The 26,344-nt window shown below is 34.2% G+C and overlaps 2 protein-coding genes, 1 long non-coding RNA gene and 1 pseudogene across 3 annotated transcripts in view; 1 reads left to right on the top strand and 3 right to left on the bottom strand.

Annotated features, from left to right (window-relative positions):
* Nucleotides 1–1,679, bottom strand: part of LOC125679340 (uncharacterized) — a 34,372-nt gene extending 32,693 nt beyond the window's left edge. The window contains exons 1-2 of the mRNA XM_056144604.1: nt 1,647–1,679; nt 1,437–1,477 (exon numbers count right to left, since the gene is read on the bottom strand). Of these exons, the coding sequence (XP_056000579.1) occupies nt 1,437–1,477; nt 1,647–1,679 (74 nt within the window). The remainder of the gene's footprint in view (nt 1–1,436; nt 1,478–1,646) is intronic.
* The window catches only part of LOC130054058 (uncharacterized), a 1,204,346-nt gene that overhangs the window by 906,784 nt on the left and 271,218 nt on the right, over nt 1–26,344 (top strand). The gene's annotated exons all lie outside the window — the stretch shown is intronic.
* On the bottom strand, nt 1,841–4,249 carry LOC130054104 (uncharacterized). The gene is made up of 2 exons (XR_008802374.1): nt 3,705–4,249; nt 1,841–2,587 (listed from the first exon to the last, which is right to left on the bottom strand). It is a non-coding gene; the product is annotated as an uncharacterized LOC130054104 (long non-coding RNA).
* Nucleotides 12,694–26,344, bottom strand: part of LOC125667370 (uncharacterized) — a 42,543-nt pseudogene continuing 28,892 nt past the window's right edge.

The raw sequence follows: 26,344 nt of genomic DNA, 5'->3' as shown, positions 1-26,344 counted from the left end.
CTAGCCAAACAGGGTTACACATACAATTTACAAAAGAGGACGGTGAACAATTACTGAAGTTAACAGCAATTTACAACGGAGAACGGTGAACAATTACCACATTATGATTAAAAAATCACTTAGTTCTTTTAATGAGCTAGCCAAACAGTGTTACAAACACAATTTACAGCAGAGGACGGTGAACAATTACTGAAGTCAACAACAATTTACAACAGAGGACGGTGAAAAATTACTAAAGTCACAACAATTTACAACAGGAGACGGTTAACAATTACTGAATCAACAACAAATTACAATAGAGGACGGTGAACACTTACTGAAGTCAACAACAATTTACAACAGAGGACGGTGAACAATTATTGAAATCAACAACAATTTACAAGAGAGAACGGTGAACAATTACTGAAGTCAACAACAATTTACAAAAGAGGACGGTTAACAATTACTGAAGTCAACAACAATTTACAATAGAGGACGGTTAACAATTACCATATTATGATTAGAAGTCAACAACAATTTAAAACTAAGGACTGTGAACAATTTACAACAGAGGAGGGTGAACAATTACTGAAATCAACAACAATTTACAACAGAGGAGGGTGAACAATTATTGAAATCAACAACAATTTACAACAGAGGAGGGTGAATAATTACTGAAATTAACAATAATTTACAACAGAGGGCGGTGAACAATTACTGAAATCAACAATAATTTACAACAGAGGACGGTTAACAATTATTGAAATCAACAACAATTTACAACGGAGGACGGTGAATAAATACTGAAATCAACAACAATTTACAACAGGGGACGGTGAACAATTACTGAAATCAACAATAATTTACAACAGAGGAGGGTGAACAATTACCGCATTATAATAAGAAGTCAACAACAATTTATAAAAGAGGAGGGTGAACAATTACTGAAGTCAACAAAAATGTAAAACATAGGACGGTGAACAATTACCACATTATGATTAGAATTCAACAACAATTTACAACAGAGGACGGTGAGAAATTATCACATCATGATTAGACGTCAACAACAATTTGAAACTGAGGACAGTGAACAATTTACAACAGAGGAGGGTGAACAATGACTGAAATCAACAACAATTTACAACAGAGGACGGTGAACAATTACTGAAGTCAACAACAATTTACAACAGAGCACGGCGAACAATTACTGAAGTCAACAACAATTCACAACAGAGGACGATGAACAATTACTACATTATGATTAAAAATCACTGAGTCCTTTTAATGAGCTAACCAAAAAGTGTTACCAAGGCTATTCTTTCGTTATTTATTTTTTGAGACGTTTTAGACATGTATATCAACCAGCTAACTTTACAAATTAACGAGCAGCCTTACAATTTGATTACGTGTCTCAATGTCTGAAAGATAACAAAATTTGTTGCTAAAATCACATTTACCTGACACTTGTCCTCTCTAATCGCTGTAGAGTTACTGGTATCTATCCCTGTGTATAGTTTGGCCGGTTTAATGTAGGATGCTGATCGTGACGTGTAGAGATCTAGAGTGAATGAAGTCAGTATAACTCGTAATCACCTCCCTATCTACCCTCCCCAATTTATGACAGATCACGTGAGTGTTATCATATCATGTGTACACAAACCCGGGACAAATTTAGAGTACAATCTCCACAAATGTATCATCTGTGACTGTGTACTTCAGAATTGTGTTTGATATTGTTTGTACAAGATGACACAATCTATACACGTGCTATAATGATTTAATGTGGAATTCCTCTAATCGTTGTGTCTAATTGTAACTGATATGATACGTACTAATTGTTAGGTCTCTCTTACCATACTAATTTTCACTATGAGTTAATCTTGTTATCTTTGATTTTATCTATCAATAATGTGTTCAAAATAATTTTCAAAACGACATATGCACAACAACACATTGCGCACGGTTAACGTGTGAAAATATTTAAATTGTAATGTGCGACAAGATGCGAACATGCACACTAATTTGATAAAAATGGATTAATGTGATTTCAAATCTCAACCAGATAACACAACTACAAAGGCGACTCACGGGAAATTCAAGTGAACATTTTATATCAATTTCATGCATTTTCCTGGATTTGGCGTGAATAGCGATTGCCACATAACCAACGTTAAACAATTGACATCAAGTACCTGTGAATAACATTTGCAATGAAATGTGCGATAAAATGATCACACGAATTCCATATATGAGTTGAAGTCTGCAAGCTATAACGTGAAATGAATTAAAAATCCACTTTTCTTTACAATAAACTACATTGAAAAAAAAGGAATAGATTGGATATTACTCATCTTATTGCTTTTTTAGACGTTTCTGACTAACATTATATATATTTTCAACAGTCCGCTATGAAAATTTTCGAACAGTCTTGCAGTATACGTGTCAGGGTGTCTGAAAGATGACCAACTTTATTGCTAAAAATCAATTTATCTGAAACGTGTCCTTTCTAAAAGCTGTAATGTTCCTGTGGCGATTAGTTAATGCAGAACTACATCCCTGAGTAGTTTGGCCAGTTTAATGTAGGATGTTGATCGTGACGTGTAGAGATCTAAAATGAATGAAGTCAGTTTAACTCGTAATCACCTCCCTATCTACCCTCCCCAATTTATGACAGGTCACGTGAGTGTTATCATATCATGGTTACACAAACCTGTGACTAATTCAGAGTACAATCTCCACAAATGTATGATGTGTGACTGTGTACTTCAGAATTTTGATTGACATTGTTTGTACAAGATGGTACAATCTATACACGTACTAAATAGATAAAACCGGAATCAGGTGAACGACAAATAAGCAGATAATCACATTTTAATATCTGCGGTTCACAAAAACTCTAGCTGCTGTAATGATTTAATGTGGAATTCCTCTAATCGTTATATCTAATTCTAACTGATGTGATACGTACCAATTGTTAGGCCATTCATTACATACTAATTTTCACTATGGGTTAATCTTGTTATCTTTGATGTTATATATCAATAATGTGTTCAGAATAATTTTCCAAACAACATATGCATAACGACCCTTTAATAAAGGTTAACGTGTGAAGAAATTTAAATTTTAATTTGCGACAAGATGCAAGCATGCACACTAATTTGATAAGAGGGCTTAGTGTGATTTCAAACCTCAACCAGATAACACAACTACAAAGGCGACTCACGGGAAATTCAAGTGAACATTTTATATCAATTTCATGCATTTTCCTGGATTTGACGTGAATAGCAGTCGCCACATAATCAACAGTAAACAATTGACATTAAGTACCAGTTACCGCATAACTAACGTTAAACAATTGAAATCAAGTACCTGTGAAAAAACAATTGACATCAATTTCCTGTGAAAAACAATTGCAACGAAATGAACGATAAAATGATCACACGAATTTCATATATGAGTTGAAGTCTGCAAGCTATAACTCAAATTTTACTTGATTTGTAATTAACGTGAAATGAATTAAAAATCCACTTTCCTGTACAATAAACTACACTGAAATAAAAGGGGTAAATTGGAGATTTCTCATTTCGTTGCTTGTTTAGACGTTTCTGGCTAACATCATACATTTTCAACAGTCCACTATGGAAATTCGCGAACAGTCTTGCGGCTTGATTACGTGTCAGGGTGTCTGAAAGATAACCAACTTTATTACTAAAAATCACATTTACCTGAAGCGTGTCCTCTCTAAAAGCTGCAATGTTATCCCCGCGTGGTTTGGCCGGTTTAATGTAGGATGCTGATCGTGACGTGTAGAGATCTAGAGTGAATGAAGTCAGTATAACTCGTAATCACCTTCCTATCTACCCTCCTCATTTATGACAGATCACGTGAGTGTTATCATATCATGTGTACACAAACCCGGGACAAATTCAGAGTACAATCTCCACAAATGCTTGCTATATGACCGTGTGTACTTCATAATTGTGATTGACATTGTTTGTTCAAGATGACACAATCTATACACGTACTAAATAGATAAAACCTGAATCAGGTGAACGGCAAATAAGCAGATATTCATATTTTAATATCTGCGGTTCACGAAAACTTTGGCAGCTGTAATTGAAATTGTAATTAAAAGATTTATATAGCGCCCTCTCAACATTAGTTCTCTAAAGCGCTTTACAAATGTGAAAGAAAAGATAATATAAAATCGATGTGCACATACATGTGAATAAAATATTCATAGTGTCAGAATTAAAATGTATAAATATTATTATTGAATTATAGCGATATGATATGATTTTCCTAATAACATATAAAACAATTTAAAACAACCCTTAGGAATAATTAAATACATAAAAAGGACATAGGTATACTAACAAACAGCGGGTTTTGTTAACAACACTGTAAGAGCTGTATGTAAGAGCACGAAGTATATAAAAATAATCACAAATTAAAAGCTAATCTAAAGATTAATGATTTCGTATGGAATTCCACTGATCGTAACAATTGTTAGGTAGTTCTTTACATATTAATTTTGATTATGGGTTACCTTTCTACTTGATCAACATATTTTTGGTTTTCTCTAAACGTACACAAATAATTTGTTCATAAAGGTATGATAAAAAGCTGACAGCAATCTGAAATCTCTAAACAATTTGTGTATACCAATCACATATATAACCTTGTACCTTCTATTTCAATATAAGATGTACGATTGACATATATAACCTTGTACCTTCTATTTCAATATCAGATGTACGATTGATTTATTTATCATTCAGTATCTCTTGATCTTCAGTATAGGAACTTTTAAATGAGTACTCTGTACCATCACTACGCTGTTTGATCTATTTTTCTACAAATATATACGTCATCAAAGTCATGTAAAAGACTGACAACAATCTGAAATCTTAATCGTTTTCGAAGTGCATGTGTTACCCGCGGCATATTGTTTCAATGCTAAAAGTACAACTGACGCATTGGATATAAATGTAAGAATGTTTCAAATAATTTTCTAAACGACGTATGCCTAATGACCCTTGGAAGAGGTCAACGTGTGGAGAAAATTAAATTTGACAAGATGCGCACATGCACACTGATTTGATAAGATGGTTCAGTACAGCGCTCCAAGTTGCATTTGCGACCAGAAAATCGATTTTGCGATTAGAGATTATTTTTAAGTCGCATTTTTGCGAGTGGAAAAAAGTGGGCATCCAGTAAAATTTTGTAATCGGGGTCGGAAGTCTTTATAAATATTTTTCAGTCTCGGTCAAAACAGCGTTTGAAAGCAATCAAGATGTCGGTAAAACGAGGGTTAAAGTACTTTGAACTTAGTAAAAAGTAGAAGCCACTGCCTAGTACATGTAACGAAGAAATTCAAGAATCACACGGAGAAAGTTCTGCATAAAAGATGACGTAGCTGTGTCTAAAGAAAAATACAAAAGTATAGGAAGAACCCCAGTCCTAATGGCTGAAGGAATTTTCGTGGTTGATATACAGAGATTGCAAAATGTTTTGCAGAATTTGTGAGGTCAATCAGCCAGTAACGTCCACCATTTCTGGACACCCATTGTACGATTTCACCATGCCATGGTGTACGTCTTTCAAATGTGGAAATGTGACTATTCACGGTAACAGTAAGAGATACGTCTTTGTCCGTGACTGCATTATTAGCTGTAAGTTGAGCGGGGCACTGTTGCTGCTAATTTTCACAGACAATTACAAACTCGGGATATAGTGTTCTTATTGATGCTGGTACTGATTGTTCAGCAAAAGATCCAACAAAAGTAGAAGCTCTTATTCGCATAAGCAGTGAAGGCCCACTTATTGAGGACTTTAAAGTAAATCCTTGTGTGGAACGCTGGGTTTTCTTCCCCAGAAGCGTACTGTAAAATATACAGGGTGGCCCAATGTAATACAACTTTTGCCAGAGTAATTACTTGACGTATTTGCATCCAGCATGTTTCACAGTACATTTCTATTCAGTTTCAAAATAAAACAAACAAAATGCATACGTGGGTGTCGATTTTTTTCTTTAAAGATATTCAAATTAAAAAAAAAAGAACCTTGTAAGTCTTATTTACGAAATTTTTTACCATGGCGAGTAGAAATTTTGAACATGGCGAATAGAAATTTGAAAATGGCGACCAGAAATATTTCTAGGTCGCCATTTTGCGACCTGATAGCTGATGTGACTTGGAGCACTGCAGTGTGGTTTCTACCTAAACTAAATAACAAAATTGTCACGAACACAGATAGTGGTATCGCCCCAGAAATTAAGGTTTGCATTCTACATGAATTTTATGAATTTTCGTAGATTCGACGTGAACAGTGATTGCCGCATAATTAACGATCTAATTTACAAATTAAATGTAACACTAGGTCGAATGCTGTCTTTTTTTTTTTACATGATTAGGGTAAGCAGTTTGAGTTCCAACAGTCACGTTCAAAGTCAACATTTCCCCAATTCCATGGTAGATATAATGATGTAGTTTGCAAATACAACCTGTCATTGGGTCAAATACTGTCAGTCGTGTTTCACACCATTTGTTAGGCCGTTCTTGGTACACTGATTTTGACTACAAATTACTACGTTTACCTGATGAAGATATAGAGCTCATGGCGGGTGTGACCGATGGGCAAGGGATGCTTACTGTTCTTAAACACATGATCCCACCTCTGGTATATCCAGGGAGTGGTATTTGTCTAATTTCATATTTTGCATTCGAGTTATGAGATTGATCATCATAAAACACATTTATAAACATTCAACTCAAAGTTTGTAACTGACGTATCTACAATGGGGAGAATGTTGAAAAGGAACGAACATGTACGACAATAAACAAACAGGGAAGCAGTTATCACTATCTTACAGAATGTTTATATATACAAACAGATAAATAAATATCAATGTTTATATGTACAAACAAATAAATAAATATCAATGTTTATATATACAAACAAATAAATAAATATCAATGTTTATATCTACAAAAAATAAATAAATATCAATGTTTATATTTACAAACAAATATATAAATATCAATGTTTATATTTACAAACAAATATATAAATATCAATGTTTATATATACAAAAATTAAATCAATGCCAATGTTTATAGACACAAACAGATGAACAGATATCAATCTTTTTTTGTACAAACAAATAAATGTCAATGTTTATATATACATACAGATAAATAAATATCCATTTTTATATCTACAAGCAAATAAATAAATATCAATGTTTATATCTACAAACAAATAAATATCAATGTTTATATCTACAAACAGATACATATACATCAATATTTATATCTACAAACAAATAAATAAATATCAATGTTTCTATATACAAACAAATAAATAAATATCAATGTTTCTATATACAAGCAAATAAATATCAATGTTTCTATATACAAACAAATAAATATCAATGTTTATATATACAAACAGATCAATAAATATCAATGTTTATATATACAAACAGATCAATAAATATCAATGTTTATATATACAAACAGATCAATAAATATCAATGTTTATATATACAAACAGATCAATAAATATCAATGTTTATATATACAAACAAATAAATGTCAATGTTTATATATACAAACAAATAACTATATATCAATGTTTATATACACAAACAAATAAATATATATCAATGTTTATATATACAAACAAATAAATAAATAAATATCAATGTTTCTATATACAAACAAATAAATATCAATGTTTCTATATACAAACAAATAAATATCAATGTTTCTATATACAAGCAAATAAATATCAATGTTTCTATATCCAAACAAATAAATATCAATGTTTATATATACAAACAAATAAATATCAATGTTTATATATACAAACAGATCAATAAATATCAATGTTTATATATACAAACAGATCAATAAATATCAATGTTTATATATACAAACAGATCAATAAATTGCAATGTTTATATATACAAACAAATAAATGTCAATGTTTATATATACAAACAAATAACTATATATCAATGTTTATATACACAAACAAATAAATAGATATCAATGTTTATATATACAAACAAATAAATAAATAAATATCAATGTTTCTATATACAAACAAATAAATATCAATGTTTCTATATACAAGCAAATAAATATCAATGTTTATATATCCAAACAAATAAATATCAATGTTTATATATACAAACAAATGAATATCAATGTTTATATATACAAACAAATAAATATCAATGTTTATATATACAAACAAATAAATATCAATGTTTATATATACAAACAAATAACTATATATCAATGTTTATATACACAAACAAATAAATATATATCAATGTTTATATATACAAACAAATAAATAAATAAATATGAATGTTTATATCTACAAACAAATAAATAAATATGAATTTTATATATACAAACAAATAAATAAATACGAATGTTTGGAATGATGCTTTTATATACCAGCAAAAGAACAGCAAAACTTTATATGTTGCTAATATACACAAACAATTACTAATATTTAATACAGTGCTTATATACACAAACAATTACTAATATTTTATACGGTGCTAATATACACAAACAATTACTAATATTTTATACGGTGCTAATATACGCAAACAATTACTAATATTTTATACGGTGCTAATATACACACACAATTACTAATATTTTATACAGTGCTTACATACACAAACACACGATTCTAATATTTTATATCGTGCTAATATATACACCTTTCATACAAACAACCGATTACTAGTAGTTTATGTACACCTTATATACACAAACAAACAATTACTAATATTGTAGAGTGCTTATATGCACCCCCCAAAAAACAACACCAATTACAAATATTTTATAAAGTGCTTACATTCACAAAAAAACAATTACTAATATTTGATACAGTGCTTATCTATAGAAACAAACAATTACTAATATTTGGTACAGTGCTTATAACAGGTAATGCTTACTCCTCCTAGGCACCTGATTCCACCTCTGGTGTGTCCAGGGGTCCGAGTTTGCCCAACTATCTATTTTGTATTGCTTGTAGGAGTTATGAGATTGATCACTGTTCGTCATCTTCACCTTGCATATACACAAACAAACAATTACTAATATTTTATACGGTGATTATCTACACAAATAAACAATTACTAATATTTTATACGGTGATTATGTACACAAACAATTACTAATATTTACACAGTGCTTACATACAAAAACAAACAATTACTAATATTTTATATGGTGCTTAAGTACACAAACAAAAAAATTACTAATATTTATACAGTGCTTATATACAAAAACAAACAATTACTAATATTTAATACAGTGCTTATATACACAAACAAACAATAATATTTTATACAGTGCTTATATAAACAAACAAACAATAATATTTTATACAGTGCTTATCTATACAAACAAACAATAATATTTTATACAGTGTTCATCTATACGAACAAGAAGGCAGGTGGTAATAATTTAAATCGTGCTTACAATATACAACATTGCGAGTACAAACAAATACCAATGATTGATATGGTGCTTATTTATGAATGAAAAGGGCTTATCATAAGATATTCGTGTCCAAAATATTAACGCTCTACCTTAAATATGTTATTAGCCACTGAACAGGTTAAGTTTCCGAAACAATAAGCCAAACTCCAAGGTGAAGGTCAAAAGGTCAAACAACATGGTATGGAACAATCGACCTTGCGGTAAACATATAGTTAAAACAAGACGGCATTACCTTACAGCAATACATGCTGTACTAGAAAGACATATGTGAGCTTGGTTAAACATAATTTCATTGAATCAGAGTGAATCTGTAGCAATGAACCCGTTAGATGAGAGAAATTATCTATTCATGAATTGTTGCCTTTCTGACAGCAATTCCTGTTCGTGATCCCAAGTTTACGTTGACTTCGAAGGTTACCAGTTCGGAATAATGCGGAAGAGAGGCACTGTGAACTAGTCGGATTTGTAAACAATATTTAACATGCCAATTCGTAAGAAAATTCAATATCAAAATCTCATTTCAGGGCATATTTGCGTAACTATTACTTTTTTTTACACTAATAGTACTACAAGTCATTCACGAAACAGTATAATATTAAAAAAAAAACAACAAGCAAATTGTTTGGTTAATCACGTCAATTTCCATCTTTCCATAACCTTTGTCTCAGCAACCCGATATTTTGTTCGGCAATCATCATTACCGTGTCAGAGTATATGTATGACGATTCTGTTTGAGGCTATCGCGGTAATTACAAATCGCTCACTGTAGGTATACTCTCAAGCAATATATCCTTACTGATTTTGTTGTTTTTGCTTCATGAAAGGTGAAAATAACAAACAGCTATCAATCTAATAACCCCTATAAGCAATACAAAATAGATAGTTGGGCAAACATGGACCCCTGGATACATCAGAGGTTGAAGCAGGTGCAAAGGAGGACTTTCGACCGATCACGCCCGCCGTGAGCCTCATATCTTGATCAGATAAACGGGGTTATTCGTTTTGGAGTCAAAATCAATGTGCTAAGAACGGCCGAACAATCGTCATGAACCACGTCAGACAGCATTTGACCAAATGGTAGGTTGTATTGGCTAACTAGATCGTTTTAACGACCATAGAATTAGCAAAATGCTGCCTTTAAACGAGACTGCTGGAAGCCCATCACCATTAACTTGTTTGTCAGTAGCCTGCTTTGATTTAAAATCTTACCATACATAGAACAATATCTTCGTATCGGATCAAGTGAGGGGTGTAAACACAATAGACAGGTGATAATGGAATATCGCTGCATGATTATAGGAAGATGACGATGGAGAAGCTGAAATCACCCCGTTTGTCATAAATTTGAATGTATTAAGCAGAAGTTGACGACTCCGTGGTTTCTTTTATTTCGAGTTCACTAGGATATATTGAATCGAGTTATGACTGGAAATCATTATTGTTGATCGATAATATTTCGTCGATATAGCTAGAAGTTTAATTGAAGGCCACAACAGGATATTGTTTTCTTCTTACGTAGACGTTTTTGAATGAATTTTGCATAACATGACTATAAAACAGGCCAGCTAACAAAAGAGCACAATTTGTACCCATAGGAATTCCAACACACTTTTGGAAGACCTGATCACCATAGACCATGTCATTCTTATCATATCATGTAATTTCGTTGGTAGTAGGTATGATATCCAGGATATTACTTTCAAATATGACATTGTTTTTATGTTTCGGCTTCAGTAAAACATTCATTTCCATAGTATTTTGTGTTTTCAACATTTACATATTTAAAGAGACGCCGCTTTTGAAACATTTTATCGTCTTCCTCACTGACGATAAGTTCACTCCGTCCCATTTAGGCGCTCCACGTTCTACTAAATATACCTCCTACACAGAAGAGCTCTTATCTCGAAACTGGCATATTCACTGTATATTTCGAAATTAAATTTCAATCTCCCATTGTGACATCACCCTAACCAAGGGTCTTGGAATGAACAAACATGACCCTGTTGTTGTTTAAATGAAGAATTTAAAGACATTTCCTATACAATTTGATCCCCTATGGTGGCCCCATCCTACTTCAAAAGACCATAATCTGAACAAACTTGAATGTACATCGTTTTGATGTCCTTGCAAATTAATATAGTTATTCATCATCCTTTTTTTCTTGAAAAAATGACTTATAACATTTTCTTATAAAATGACTTTCCAATTAATATGCATATAGATATTGTATCCCCTATTGTTGCTCCTCCCCAGCCCCGGAAGGTGTGATTTAAAATCACCTTGAATCTACAGTGTGAAAGGTGAAGACAACAAACAGTGATCAATCTCATAACTCCTATAAGCAATACAAAACAGATAGTTGGGCAAACATGGACCCCTGGACATACCAGAGGTACAGATGTTTCAACATTCTCGAATGAAGTCAGCATTTCGCTAATTCTATGCCAATAGAACCTATCATTGGGTCAAATGCTGTCTGACGTGATTTATACCGATTGTTCAGCCGTTCTTGGTACACTGATTTTGACTGCGGATAATTGCGTTTACCTGGTCAGGATATAGGGCTCACGGCGGGTGTGACCGGTCAACCGAGGGTGCGTACTCCTCCTAGGCACCTGATTCCACCTCTGGTGTGTCCAGGGTTCCGTGTTTGCCCAACTATCTATTTTGTATTTCTTATAGGAGTTATGAGATTGATCACTGTTCGTTATCTTCACCTTGCATTGAAGAAAGTGTTAAACATCATCGAAAGCAAATGGCATCTCAACAGTTTCATATTGATCGCATTTAGAGCAATTTCTTTGTTGGGGCTTTTAGTGGTGACATCTACAAAACATGGAAAAACTGTCACATGTATGTTTTAATTCACGAGACAGCATTCCCGCCGCCACCTTTAAAACACATTTAGAAATTCATTTCAAAATTAAGGATTATCTCCCTCATGCATAGCTCTTTTCCTTGGACGAATTTGGCTCCACTTTTTTGGCACGCTGTTTTTGGCTATATTTAGCTCTAAAACTTCATAGTTATCTCGGATTTCAAACATTTCAGTTGAGCATCACTGAAGAGACTTTATTTGTCGAAATGCGCATCTGGTGCATCAAAATTGGTACCGTATAAGTTTTACATTAAAGAAAAGTCACGAACTTCATTATACAGAATTCTAAAACACATTGAAGAAAGCTCACGAACTTCATTATACAAAATTCTAAAACACATTGAAGAAAAGTCACGAACTTCATTGTACAAAATTCCAAAACACATTGAATAAAGGTCACGGACTTCAATATACAAAATTCAAAAACACATTGAAGAAAGCTCACGAACTTCATTATACAAAATTCTAAAAGAGAAAACACTCTAAATTTTAGTTTTTGATTATTTCAAATTGGAAATGACTATCTCATAGAAAGCAAATTATGCTAGAATTTCAGGACCAGAAATGGCACTTATTGTACCTAGTCCTTTCCTTCAGACAGATCTGTATTATCTCACTATCATTACCCGGACATTTCTTATTCATCTTTATCCTCGTTGGTCTCCTCTAAATTCTTATCATGACCGTTTTGCTCTACACCATTTTCTTCACTGGTCCCTGATTCAGCAGTGTCCTCGTCATCAGGATCAGATTCCTCGCTGCTATCCTCAGACTTCAGATCCTCGCTGTTTTCTTCAGACTCGGACTCTTCACTCATTTCCAGCTCTGATCCTGATTTTGAATCCCATCATAACTTGAAGCTTCCGTGATCGGCTCATCTCTGACTTGATTATCTTAAGGTTTAATAGAACAGGAAAAGGGGTCAATCAAAAACTTCTGATGTAAACATTGAACTAAATCTAGTAAGATACGAAAGTGCTAGGTACGTTTGTTATCATAACTAGGCCCTGTAAAATACTTCAAAAATGAAGAACAATTATCAATACAAATCATTGATATATATGAAGTTGATGATCCCTAGTATCTATATGCACAAACATATCGGCGGATCTAGGATGTAAGTTAAAATATTCAGCGACAATATCAAAGGTGTGGTCTTAAAATTCCCCAAAGCATCTATGCTGATAAAATGCTTTACATATTAAAATATGTAAGATTATCACAATGTGACTAATGAGTAAAAACCCAGGAGTTGGTTTCGAAATATTTTTTTTTAAAAAGACAATATATAAGGACTACCAATCTATTTTGTTTCAGTTTAATATCATTAGTATTAAATATGTTTTCTAGATGTTTTACACATATACGCTATATACATCAAGTTTAGCACTATCATGGAGTCTGAACCCCTACTCCAGGGATAACACAATTTACAATTTTACTAGAGGCCACCCTGCTCTACACGATTATGCATTTAGTTTACCTTGCAAATGTGCAGTTGTTGAGAAGAGTTTGACATATGGGTCAATATGTGGCAGCTTCTTAAATTTTGCTTAGCCCCTATGACCCTAAGGGTGCACTGAAGTGAACCTAGCTAGCTAGATATTCAAACAAACATGCGCGGTTTGGTGCTATCTCTTGTTCATCTCAAGAAGTATGAGGGGTACTTATGAACAGTTTGAGAAAAAACAATTTGAAACCCATGCCATTTCGTGGTATACCATTTCTTCGCTGCGATCACAAGAAAGATGTCAGTTTTATCATCAATTCGTTTTATTAATTCCCTGACCATTTTGCACGCCAAAATGCTTGAAATTCCATTTTTAAAACATGAACACGAAGTATTCATCGATGGAAATATCATCTTAATATTATTTAAAAGATTGCTAAATCTCTTCTGTTACGTTAAGAGTTGTCCTGTTGTCTATAATTAGCGATATGTAAATCAGATAAACAAGGGAGACACCTCATTTACGCAGAGATCATGCGACAAGACTAGTTTACCGTAAAAAATGAAATTTAAATTTATACGGGTAAAATATAACTTAATCCATACCAATTAACCATGATTCCAGTGGCAATTAAACATTTGCAATATTTCAAAACAGGGCAGAGAAATTCCTCAAACATTGCACAATTTCAATTAAACTTTTGATATTTTTCAGTGTTGATCTTCCGTACAGAAATTTCAATGTTGAGGATCTTGCATGTTCTCGATCAACATCTAACGAGAACGAAGTATCTATCAGCTTAAATACGTTTAATAAAGAGAACGAAGTATCTAACAGCTTATATACGCTTAATAACGAGAACGGAGTATCTAACAGCTTATATAAGCTTAATAGCGAGAATGAAGTATCTAGCAGCTTATATACGTTTAATAACGAGAATGAAGTATCTAACAACTTATATACGCTTAATAACGAGAACAGAGTATCTAGCAGTTTATATACGTTTAATAACGAGCATGAAGTATCTAACAGCTTATATACGCTTAATAACGAGAACAGAGTATCTAACAGTTTAAATACGCTTAATAACGAGAATGAAGTATCTAACAGCTTATATACGCTTAATAACGAGAATGAAGTATCTATCAACTTATATACGCTTAATAACGAGAATGGAGTATCTATCAGCTTATATACGCTTAATAACGAAAACTGAGTATCTAGCAGCTTATATACGCTTAATATCGAGAACGAGGTATCTAACAGCTTATATACGCTTAATAACGAGAATGACGTATCTAACAGCCTATATACGCTTAATAACGAGAATAAAGTATCTAACAGCTTATATACGCTTAATAACGAGAACAGAGTATCTAACAGCTTATATACGCTTAATACGAGAACAGAGTATCTAACAGTTTATATACGCTTGATATCGAGAACGAACTATCTACCAGCTTATATACGCTTAATAACGAGAATGAAGTATCTATCAGCTTATATACGCTTAATAACGAGAACGGAGTATCTATCAGCTTATATACGCTTAATAACGAGAATGACGTATCTAACAGCTTAAATACGCTCAATAACGAGAACGAAGTATCTAACAGCTTAGATACGTTTAATATCCGTCGTATAAAGAAAACACATCCACCCAAAAAGTATTTCAAAATGAATAAAACATATTTTTATTTAGGTGGTCGAATGATAACTGTCCAGTTTTTCAGTTCTGTTTCAATAGTTTCTCACTTTACTTTCGGAAGGTTGGTGGTCTCTTCCCAGGTACATTGTATCTGGGTTCTCTCTTCCACCAATAAAAAACTGGGCGCCACCATATAACTGAAAAATTGTTGAGTGTGGCAGAAAACATCAAAAACAAAACAAAAAATATAAAAGAGACAAACGAATATCACACATCATAAGGGGGGGGGGTATCAAGAAGCAAAGCTCGCACACTGATGTTTTATGCCCTGAACCACTCGATTGTTCCCCTCTGCCCCTACTAAAGTACTAAATGGAAGGTCAGAGTTAAGATTAGAGTGTTCTTCCCTTGCATATATCTGATATAGTACAATAAATTACAGTACTACTAGTACTTACCAGTCAGAGAGTACCCCCTCTGTATACATCCGATATAGTACAATAAACTACAGTACTACTAGTACTTACCGGTCAGAGAGTACCTCCTCTGTATAGATCTGATATAGTACAATAAACTACAGTACTACTAGTACTTACCAGTCAGAGAGTACCTCCTCTGTATATATATCTGATACACTTTCTTGGCACACTGTTTTTCCCTATAATAACTCTAAAACTTTATTGTTATTTCGGATTTTAAACATTTTGGTTGGGCTGAAGAGACATTATTTGTCTAAATGCGCATCTGGTGCATCAAAATTTGTACCGTATAAGTTTTACATAATACTTACCAGTCCTATAGTACCGCCTTTATATGTGTCCGATATAGTACAATACACTACAGAGAGTGCCGCATCTGTATATATCTGATATAGTACAATAAACTACAGTACTACTAGTACTTACCAGTCAGTACAGCCATCGTGGTTCCCTTATTTACCCGCGTCCCCGCGACGAGAAGTTAATCCTTTCCGCATTACACCGTCGTGGTTTTTCATAGTGGGACTTCGCGGGACCACGTTTATGTGAGTTACAAATTTACCTGTATTTACACTGTTGATAGTTGATGACGCTTACTTCTTATTAATACATGTAGAAAGAATTAAATAGTAGAATTTAAATCGTATATGTTTTTTTAGAACATATATGTACAGTAGTTAACCGAATAATTGACGACTTAATAAAACTTTTTCCTGCGATGATCACAAATGTGCTGAAATTTGATAAATCGGGAATCAGCAGTTTAAGTTAAAAGTTAACATTTCTGGAAACATTTTTTCCATAAGAAATTGATAAGAAATTTTGTACCTTTTTTTTTATGCCAATCATTATTTACAGTGACGAGTTTTCAGGTAAGCATGCTGCAGGGATCAAACATGCAAGTTCCATGTGTATGGACACCTGTCTTTCCTTCACATGTACATACATTTGATGAATTTCAAAATTGGATAAAATAATTAATTGTATGAGTTCTACGGGGGATGAAATCAAATGAACGATTTCACCAGTAAGAAAAGAATAAAATCCTGATTTAAAAAGAAAAATTCATTTAATCCATCCGTATTTATTTTGATACGTTCATGATCTACATGTACTTCGTTGCCTGCTTTGTAAGACGCACGTTTCTCTGGTAGTTTTAAACGTTGTTTTGTACTGTGATTGCGTAAATACACAGGTTTGACCATTTGACACAGTTGTCCCTTCGACTCTTTGTAAATTCTGTCCCAGAAACATGGCCAGCACAGATAGGATAATATATCTCTTCGGATCCAGGAATTGAAGGGGGGTTGTGGACAACTTCATGCGAACCTCCGGATTTTACAGCTGTAAAGTGTGGTAAGGGAGCGGGTTGGGGGAGATTACTTAATTTTACAATTGTCTAAGATTATTGACAAGCACAAGTGATAGTTTAAAATTGTGCAGAGAGTGGGTGCAACTCATAAAACTTAAAAAGAATTGATTTCGTATTTTTATTAATACATTTTAGTTTTATAATTCATTCTTTCCGTTGACAAACGCAAATTTTGGTTGTAAATGTATTTCAAGTCAATGTGAAGATCACCCTTGTTCCTTTATGGTTGCGTAATACTTGCTATTAAGGCGCGCACCCGAGTTTTCAAATACACAGACTTGATTCGATAAAGTCAATAATGTTGAATACCTCTCTCGCTCTCGCTCGCTCTCTCTCTCTCTCTCTCTCTCTCTCTCTCTCTCTCTCTCTCTCTCTCTCTCTCTCTTTATAAAGAGTTTGCTAATGCATATCTTTAATCCTTTTCCTGCTTTAACATTTGTTTTATACAGCCACCAATATGTGATAGATACTGCCAGGGATAATCAAGTTTTGCTGTTTTACGGGTAACGCGTGCGCCGATTGATGGTGGGCATTGAAGCATACAGGAATTGTTATGTAACAGATATACACATACTTGTGACCGGTTTCCCCCAGTCAGTAATGTTAAAAAGCTCTCTCTCTCTCTCTCTCTCTCTCTCTCTCTCTCTCTCTCTCTCTCTCTCTCATTTTATAAAGAGTTTTTGCTAATGCAAATCTCTAATCCTTTTCCTACTTTAATATGTGTGTTATACATGTTTTCTTAAAACATGTGTACAAGTACATGTATATAATTGAATTCCTTTAAAATTCGTGACAGAAGGACCACCCATCTATTAGATAATGTGAATATTACTCGGATGCTAGAAGATAACCATTACTTAGCCCATTGTAGTAATAATGGCAATACATTATATATATTATTTTCATTTTCCATAATTTAATACTAATAATAAAGCTGAGTATACATGTATGTGCATTTTTCTCTACTGTTCTACAAAAGGTGTGTATTTATATACATGAACCTGTGGTCAACGATATTCACACATTACAGCATGATGTCTTAGTCTGTGAAATCGTACACGTCGTCAGGACAAGCTGTTTCGGCATTCGGGATGGATAAATCCAACAGACTTGTATTTGCACTCTCCTTCCTGCTTCGTTTGTCATTTCTTCGGAGTGACTCGTTGACCCTCGTCACAATCCTCTCTCCAAACGTTCTCAGGTTTGAACTCCGGATAAAAATAGCAAATATAGTTTTTGCGTGCAGTCTTCCTTACTTGGTCCGGTTCCTGCTTGTTATGTTTCCCTCCGCCATACCAGTTGTATCTCCAGCGTATATTTTCCTCCCCGAATAGTTCAGGCAAGTTTTCGTGCAAGGTTTACAACAAAGTTGCCGGTATTTTTTGAATCCCGTTGTATTTCTCTGAGTTGCGATTCTGTTATCTGGAACTCTGCTGGAACATCTGCAAATACATCACACACGATATTGCTATCGCTGCTGGCAAAGTGTTGGTTTTTTTCTTTCGTTTTGATGTTACTGCCAATGTCGACAATGACGTTCGTGTTTCCAAGAACAGTCCTCAGCAGCGATTCGCAAGCTGACGCTCGGCGATTTGCCACATCCATCTTCTTCTGTAACAGATCTATAGACTGCCGCATTTCCGCCATTATTGATATATCGTCATATTTATCATTTTATGAGCTGAATGTCATTTTCATAGAAATATTCTTTTTAAAACAATTGCAATGGGAACTGAAAACCCAGATCAAGTTATCAATTTAACGTAATTAAACTCTCAAATCTCCGGCGTTTTTCAATAAAATAAAATTATCAATTGTATACACCAGCTCTCAATTAAACAAACGGTCAATGCTTGAAAAAGGCGGCATCGTTATTTTTGCCTCTTGCTTTGCAATTGTAATTATGATTATCTTGATCATGTAGTTGTACATGTAATTACGAGCACCGACATGTTGTTATAACAATCACTTTGTTGATAATGAATTGTTGATGTTCAGATGAGATTAGTTTTGCCAAAGTTTCCAAAGTGGACAGATCGTAATCAGTGTCAATTTCAAGTTCGTCATCATGTCTAGAAAACTACTATAGTACCTCCTCTGTAGATATATGGCATAGTACAATAAACTACGATACTACTAGTACTTACCAGTCAGAGAGTACCTCCTCTGTATATATCTATATACAGACACTGTGTTGTTGTTGAATGGTCCGACCCAGAGAAGGTGAGTTTGATCATCATAATTCAGGCTGAATGGTATGTTTAAACTGAGTTGTGTCAATAGCAGAGACAGGAAGTGGCCGTCCTTGTCAATCGTCTGTACTGAGCGGGTGTTATCATCACTCACCGGGATGTGTGACAGCGCGTCTGTACAAATTCCACGTGGTGCTAGCGATGACCCTGATGGACTTCCTGTGTAGGAGAATCAATGTCTCCCCCGCCCTCTGTCACAACTACAGCACCACGAAGATAACTAATCCAGTCAGACACAATAATATCACCGTTCTTGTTCTCTGTGATATAATAAGGGCCACTATACAGTGTGTGACTGTTGTTGTGTTGAATGGTCAGGATGTGTTGACCACCACTGTTGTACCGGGTTACCTTGCCTGTCTTTGTTTTATAGTTACACATCCCGACCATCAGATTTCCAGTGAACGGGGAGAAGTACACACACCGTGGATACCATGGCGATGGTCTTTCTAACAGTGCGGTAAATATTTTATTGTTTACAGAGAGTTTCTTGACGTTATGTTTCCTGTCTATATAAATCAGTTCACCAGAACTGTTCACTGTGTGTATTCCTACTCTATACGATATTGGCATATCTGTCACACGGTGTATAGTGTCTCCTGTTGTGTCTGTCAAGATGAGAGTGTTATAATCAGAGACCCAGACCTTGTCTGAGATCACGCGAGATATGTGTAACACACAACTACTACCTGTCACACAGACAGACGTGTGTAATACAGGTGTGGACATCAGTTTCACACACTCGTCTATTCCTACTCAATAACTGACTGACATCCTCCATGTTGAATCCCTCAGTCAGGGACAGCAGCAGGTGTTGTGGAAGATTAGGGGTGTCCTTTATCTGGGGGACACGACTGGTCTTTATAAACAAGAGGAATTGTACCGCTCTGTTTGCTGATTGTTCATTTCTGTTTTCATAGTTCTGTATGTGGGTCAGGTGTCTGTTCATTTTTCTCTTCTGTTGTTGTATTATATCAATTAATAAACCTCTGTATCTTATTTTAACATCACATACCGCAGTGTCGATAGGACTTTTCAGTCTCTTGACTTTTGTTGACATCTGTGATTGACGGTGACAGATTTGTTGGGGACAAGTTTGGATATCAGTTTGGATTCCTGCCAGGGAAACACGACAGTTATAGAGAATCTCACTTCTGATGTTGTCAATGATTTCTCTGTGTTCTTGTCTCTTTGTTTGATAAGCTGTTCTAAGATCCACCAGCGCGTGTGTGCTATGACCTGTACAGCGCTTACATACGGAATATTAACAGTGATCACAAAACATTCTGTATTTTCTGTTTGGATGTCTGACGCATGTCTCTCGTAAAGGGACACATTTAAACTTCTCACAGTAAATCACAACACCATGGTGTTTGGTATGTAGATCAATAACATGTTTCTCTTTACACTGTAAACACAGATCACGTTTACATGTGTTACAGTAAACCTCAGTGTCCCCTGACATTGAGAACATTGTCGTAGTTTACACTGTGTGGTAAAACTCTTCTCAGTATAACGAGTTATATAGAACACTACGTTGTGATATCCGGTGCTGTTTTCTGCAACATGTTTCTTTTTACACTGTAAACACAGGTCACGGTTACATGTGTTACAGTAAAACTCAGTGTTCCCCTGACATTGAGAACATTGTCGTACTTTTAGCTGAGTGCTGAGTCCTAGTGTGTCCATGATGTGGAGGGTCTGGGTCTTTAGGAACACAATCTACAATAATTAAACTGACATGTAAATATCAACCTATTCTCAATATACATTTATTTCACACATTCAAGTGATCTACATATTTCACACACTGATAGCAATTAACCTGTTTTTGACTTGTACATTTCTTGAATGCTAAGGCCAAAAATAAAAATTATTGTGTTTCCACTAATATCCAAGTCAACATTAGGGTAATTTGTTCTGAAGTAAACAATATATTTCTTCTTAGACCATTCCAATTTGGAAAATACTTCTTTGCATTTGCTAAGAAAAAAGAGAAACGAGAGGGCAAACTTTTCTATAAGTGTTTTTTTTTTCATTTAGGAAATAAAAATTATGTGTCGAGCGAATAACTGGAAATGTGGATTTTCTTAATTGAACTAAGTATGATTTCAAAAAGCGAGCGGTTAAAAATAAAGATCTAAAATCATTAGTTATTTCATTTGTTCAGCACATGAACTTAATATTACACTGTAGCTCTTCAAAAGTCTCATCGACTTCGATTTTGTGTGCATTATAAGGAAAACCTTCAAGACAATTATTTTGAAGCATCGTACTTATAACGTTTGGCATCGTAAATGTTTGCATTTCTATTATTCGTAAGCCATGTGTATCAAAGAATTTTGTACGCTTGATGTACGCGGATATTTTTAAACACACGGGTGGAGATCATTTTTGATGATATTATATTTTAGATTTATTACAAAGAGAAGCGGCGAATCTGATGAACTAGATAAGAAATTGACATGATGTTAAATTTCAAGATAAGGTCATGTTCTGAACTCTGATAACAATTTTTATTCAAATTGCAGATATTTTTGACATACTGTAAACAAGGGTATCATTTTTCATTATAGATATTTGTTGAATATGATTTGATATTATTAACTCATGTACTATATCATTACCATAGTCATCTCCATTTCCCCAAAAAACAATGTCCGCTATAAACGCGTCAAATCTCTGAATAAAACTTTCATGAACTGGGGAACCCACGTCCATTTGTTCCCGGGTTGTTCTGAAAACATTTATACCGGCATTCCCAACATCGCCAGCTGTCTCGCCTCCCCAAGTTGCCCGCTGCTAAACTTTATACAGTAACAGAATAAAACATATTACTAGCTGAAATTTTGCACCGGAAACGAAAAGACTTAACAAGATTAAACAAAGCATGTTTTACTTTGATAATATTAGTTGGTAATATTTATATAATATCGGTAAAATATTACGTTCTTTATATTCAGTCAATGACCCATATATAGTTTATTCAGATAACTGTTACGTCACAATTGTATGTGCACGTAAAGGACGTTGAATCGTAAGATTTGAGTACACTATAATGATGACGTAAGTAAACCCGCGACCTACGTTTAACTCACATCTACTCTATCATATGAAATCGAATCCATACAAAGGCGTGCTCTCAAGATCATACGACCATTGGACTCCTACCAAAAACCTTTGGAATATACCGACTTGAAAAGCTATCTGATAGACGCAAAAAATATATTTTTAAAACTTTTCAAGGATATAGAAGACCCATCCCATCGATTCCACTGCCTCCTTCCTTGCATTCGCGAAAACCTATATAATCAAAAAAAAAAAAAAAACTCCTTAAAGTATTATTTACCAAAATTTAAAACAAACCGTTACAAGAACAGTTTTATACCCTGGTGTATGCTAAACCAAAGGCATATATAACCATACATTGTATTCTGAAAGCTAGTCAGTAAACTTTTAATCCTTATTTCAGACTCATTAATTCATTTGTTTTGTTTTACCTTATATACGTCCGTTTATCTATATTTTCTCCAAATATTTCTATTGTATGCAAGGTGAGATAACGAACAGTGATCAATCTCATAACTCCTACAAGCAATATAAAATAGATAGTTGGGCAAACACGGACCCCTGGACACACCAGATGTGGGATCAGGTGCCTAGGAGGAGTAAGCATCCCCTGTTGACCAGTCACGCCCGCTGTGAGCCCCATATCCTGAAATGTAAATGCTTTTAAAATCATTCTTCGTCTTTTCGTGTACATTCTTATCACGTTTATATTTTGCTAATATTCTTATGTGTTTTCTAGCTAATGTGGTGCTGGTGGACTGTTAGTCCCCGGAGGTCTCTACAGCCCAGTAGCTAAGTATTTCGTTACTAACTTGAAAATACGGAGGTATATTTAATTGCTGTGATAAGATGTAGAAATTCATTTCAAAATTAAGGATTATCTCCCTCATGCATAGCTCTTATCCTTGGACGAATTTGGCTCCATTTTTGGGACTCTAGTTTTCCTTTTACCTCTTACAAGTTTTTTGAATTTCCAAATTTTGGGATTGAGGATCACTGAAAAGACATTATTTGTGGAAATGCGCATCTGGTGCATCAAAATTTGCACCGTATAAGTTTTATATGAGAAAGATAACTCACCACCCACGGTATCTGTCTGTTTCAATAAAGACAAATATTAATAATAAATAATGATAATAACATATTTATATAGCACCCTTTCCATAGTATATACGCTCAAAGGTGCTTTAGAATGCATAAATACCTTACTACAGAATGTTATACACATAATACATAGAAAATGAATAAAACATTAAAAAGCAATGATACATTAAACAGTCCGTAGCTGCACCTATCCTGATTGTACATATAACACATGACAATAAAAGATACTTATTGCTAATTACACCACATGAAAAAATAACTTTACAAAACTTTACTTCGGAAGTAAATTCCCCTAAAGGTTAACCAAAAATCTAGGTTACCTTTGCGTCAACTTTACTTTAATTAAAGAAGCAATGGTTATCTTTAAGTAAGTTTACGCGAAATTAAACCTATAAAGATCACCTTTAAACTCCTTTACTTTCAACATTTGGCTAAAGATGACCTTTTACGATTTACTTCGCATTAAATATATTCTTTAAGTTCCTTTACTTCTAACAAATTAAAAAAAAATGTTGCGAAAAGGGGGGGGGGCTCTTAATCTGCCATTGTTAGCACATTAAAAAATAGTTTTGACAAAAGGCATAGTGCTTCAGATATTGACTTTTTGTACAAACAAAATGTATATGGATTGGATATGTTAAATGTTATATGTAGATATATATTGTATATATTTAACTTGAACACATCAGATCAGAAAACAATGAACAGATTTTCTCCCATGCCCCACAAAACACATTTTGAAGTGAGGCGAGATAAACACAACATAGGAGCTTGCAAATCTTTTCATCGCTTAAAGGGCTTTGTTCTAGAACTTGTGTAAATTATTATATTGTCTTCCGAGGTTGGATATCACCTATGGAACACATTCCTTATTTACATACTTTTCGATTATATTGTCTCCATTCAGTTTTGGCCTCATATTTTAATCGGAAGATCTAATTTCCATACTGAGGGTATATCCAAAGATTGTTTTCCTTGGTTATCACAGCAAAACCATTTGCAATTGTAAATTGAAATATAATGAATAAATTGTTCGTTCCTTGTACTTTCAAATTCATTTCATGATGTACAACACTTTTCTTCAAATTAATATAATTTTTAATTACAAAATAAATTTAAAAAAAACTGCTTCCTGTACAAAATAAATCCCATCTTAATGTAACACTTTACAGTCAATAAATAATGAACTACAAAAATACTTATAAGATCAGGAAAATAAACACTTCAAATTAGATTGAAAACGTTTACATTGCAAGAATATTATCACCCTTCCTGAATAGTATTTGCTATACAAACATTTTTCTGTAATGTGCAGACTAAAATGATCATAGAGTGTATGTATATATATATGTAGACCTATGTGTCCGGTTTCACAAGTAATATGCAGACTTATGCAATCAGATAGTGGTATACATACATACGTATATATGTAGACCTATGTGTCCGGCTTCACACATTAGCTGCATGTGTCCGACTTCACCAGTTTTTGTAATGTGTAGACTGATGTAATCAAATAGTGGATGTACATACATGTATATGTAGACCTATGTGTCCGGCTTCACACATCAGCTGCACGTGCCCGACTTCACAAGTTTTTATAATGTGCAGGCTGATGTAATCAAATAGTTGATGTACATGCATGTATATGTAGACCTATGTGTCCGGCTTCACACATCAGCTGCATGTGCCCGACTTCACCAGTTTTTGTAATGTGCAGACTGATGTAATCAAATAGTTGATGTACATGCATGTATATGTAGACCTATGTGTCCGGCTTCACACATCAGCTGCATGTGCCCGACTTCACAAGTTTTTGTAATGTGCAGACTGATGTAATCAAATAGTGGATGTACATGCATGTATATGTAGACCTATGTGTCCGGCTTCACACATCAGCTGCATGTGCCCGACTTCACCAGTTTTTATACCGACTTCGCAAGTTTTTATAATGTGCAGACTGATGTAATCAACTTCAACTGGTTTACCAAAATAATTTGAAACTGTTTCGTTTACTTTGCATAACCATTTCACCCTGGCAAGGCAATGGACATGTGATTTTCCTTCAATGAGAATATTATGCAATACTATTTTTTTCAACTTGACCAGGCCTGGGTTTGAGGTTCATGTTCTCAAATGAAGATATCTGTCCATTATCACGATACCAATGTGCAATTATCATGGAGGATCGGTTGCTTCGTCACTCTTTGCAGTTTTACTGCCTCTGCACTTCACAACGCATCTTGTGGAGTAGGTCTGGGTCTTCCTTATTGCTTTTGTCTTCCTCTCTAGGTGCCAGTGCTTCCAGTGGTCCAATGTAACTAAACTTGCACAGTTCACAGTTCATAGTTCACATCACAATCCTCAAGTCTTTCAACATCCTGGAAATCTAGTGCCTGTTTTGACAGTGTCTTTTCCAATTTTCGTGCATCACGGCTTTGGGCTCTCTCGTACTTCTTTGTTGATAAAGTTATCGATGGATCTTGTTCCACAGGTCCTAACTTAAGAGAGGGTGCCCAGTCAGGTTTTAAATAGTCTTGTCATAGAGTTCAGCCTTTGTTCCTGAAACATGAATTACA

Source organism: Ostrea edulis, chromosome 1, assembly GCF_947568905.1.
Source record: "Ostrea edulis chromosome 1, xbOstEdul1.1, whole genome shotgun sequence".
In the NCBI taxonomy this organism is placed as follows: domain Eukaryota; kingdom Metazoa; phylum Mollusca; class Bivalvia; order Ostreida; family Ostreidae; genus Ostrea; species Ostrea edulis.
The sequence above is the reverse complement of the archived record's forward strand: the minus strand, read 5'-3'. Positions and strand labels throughout refer to the sequence as shown.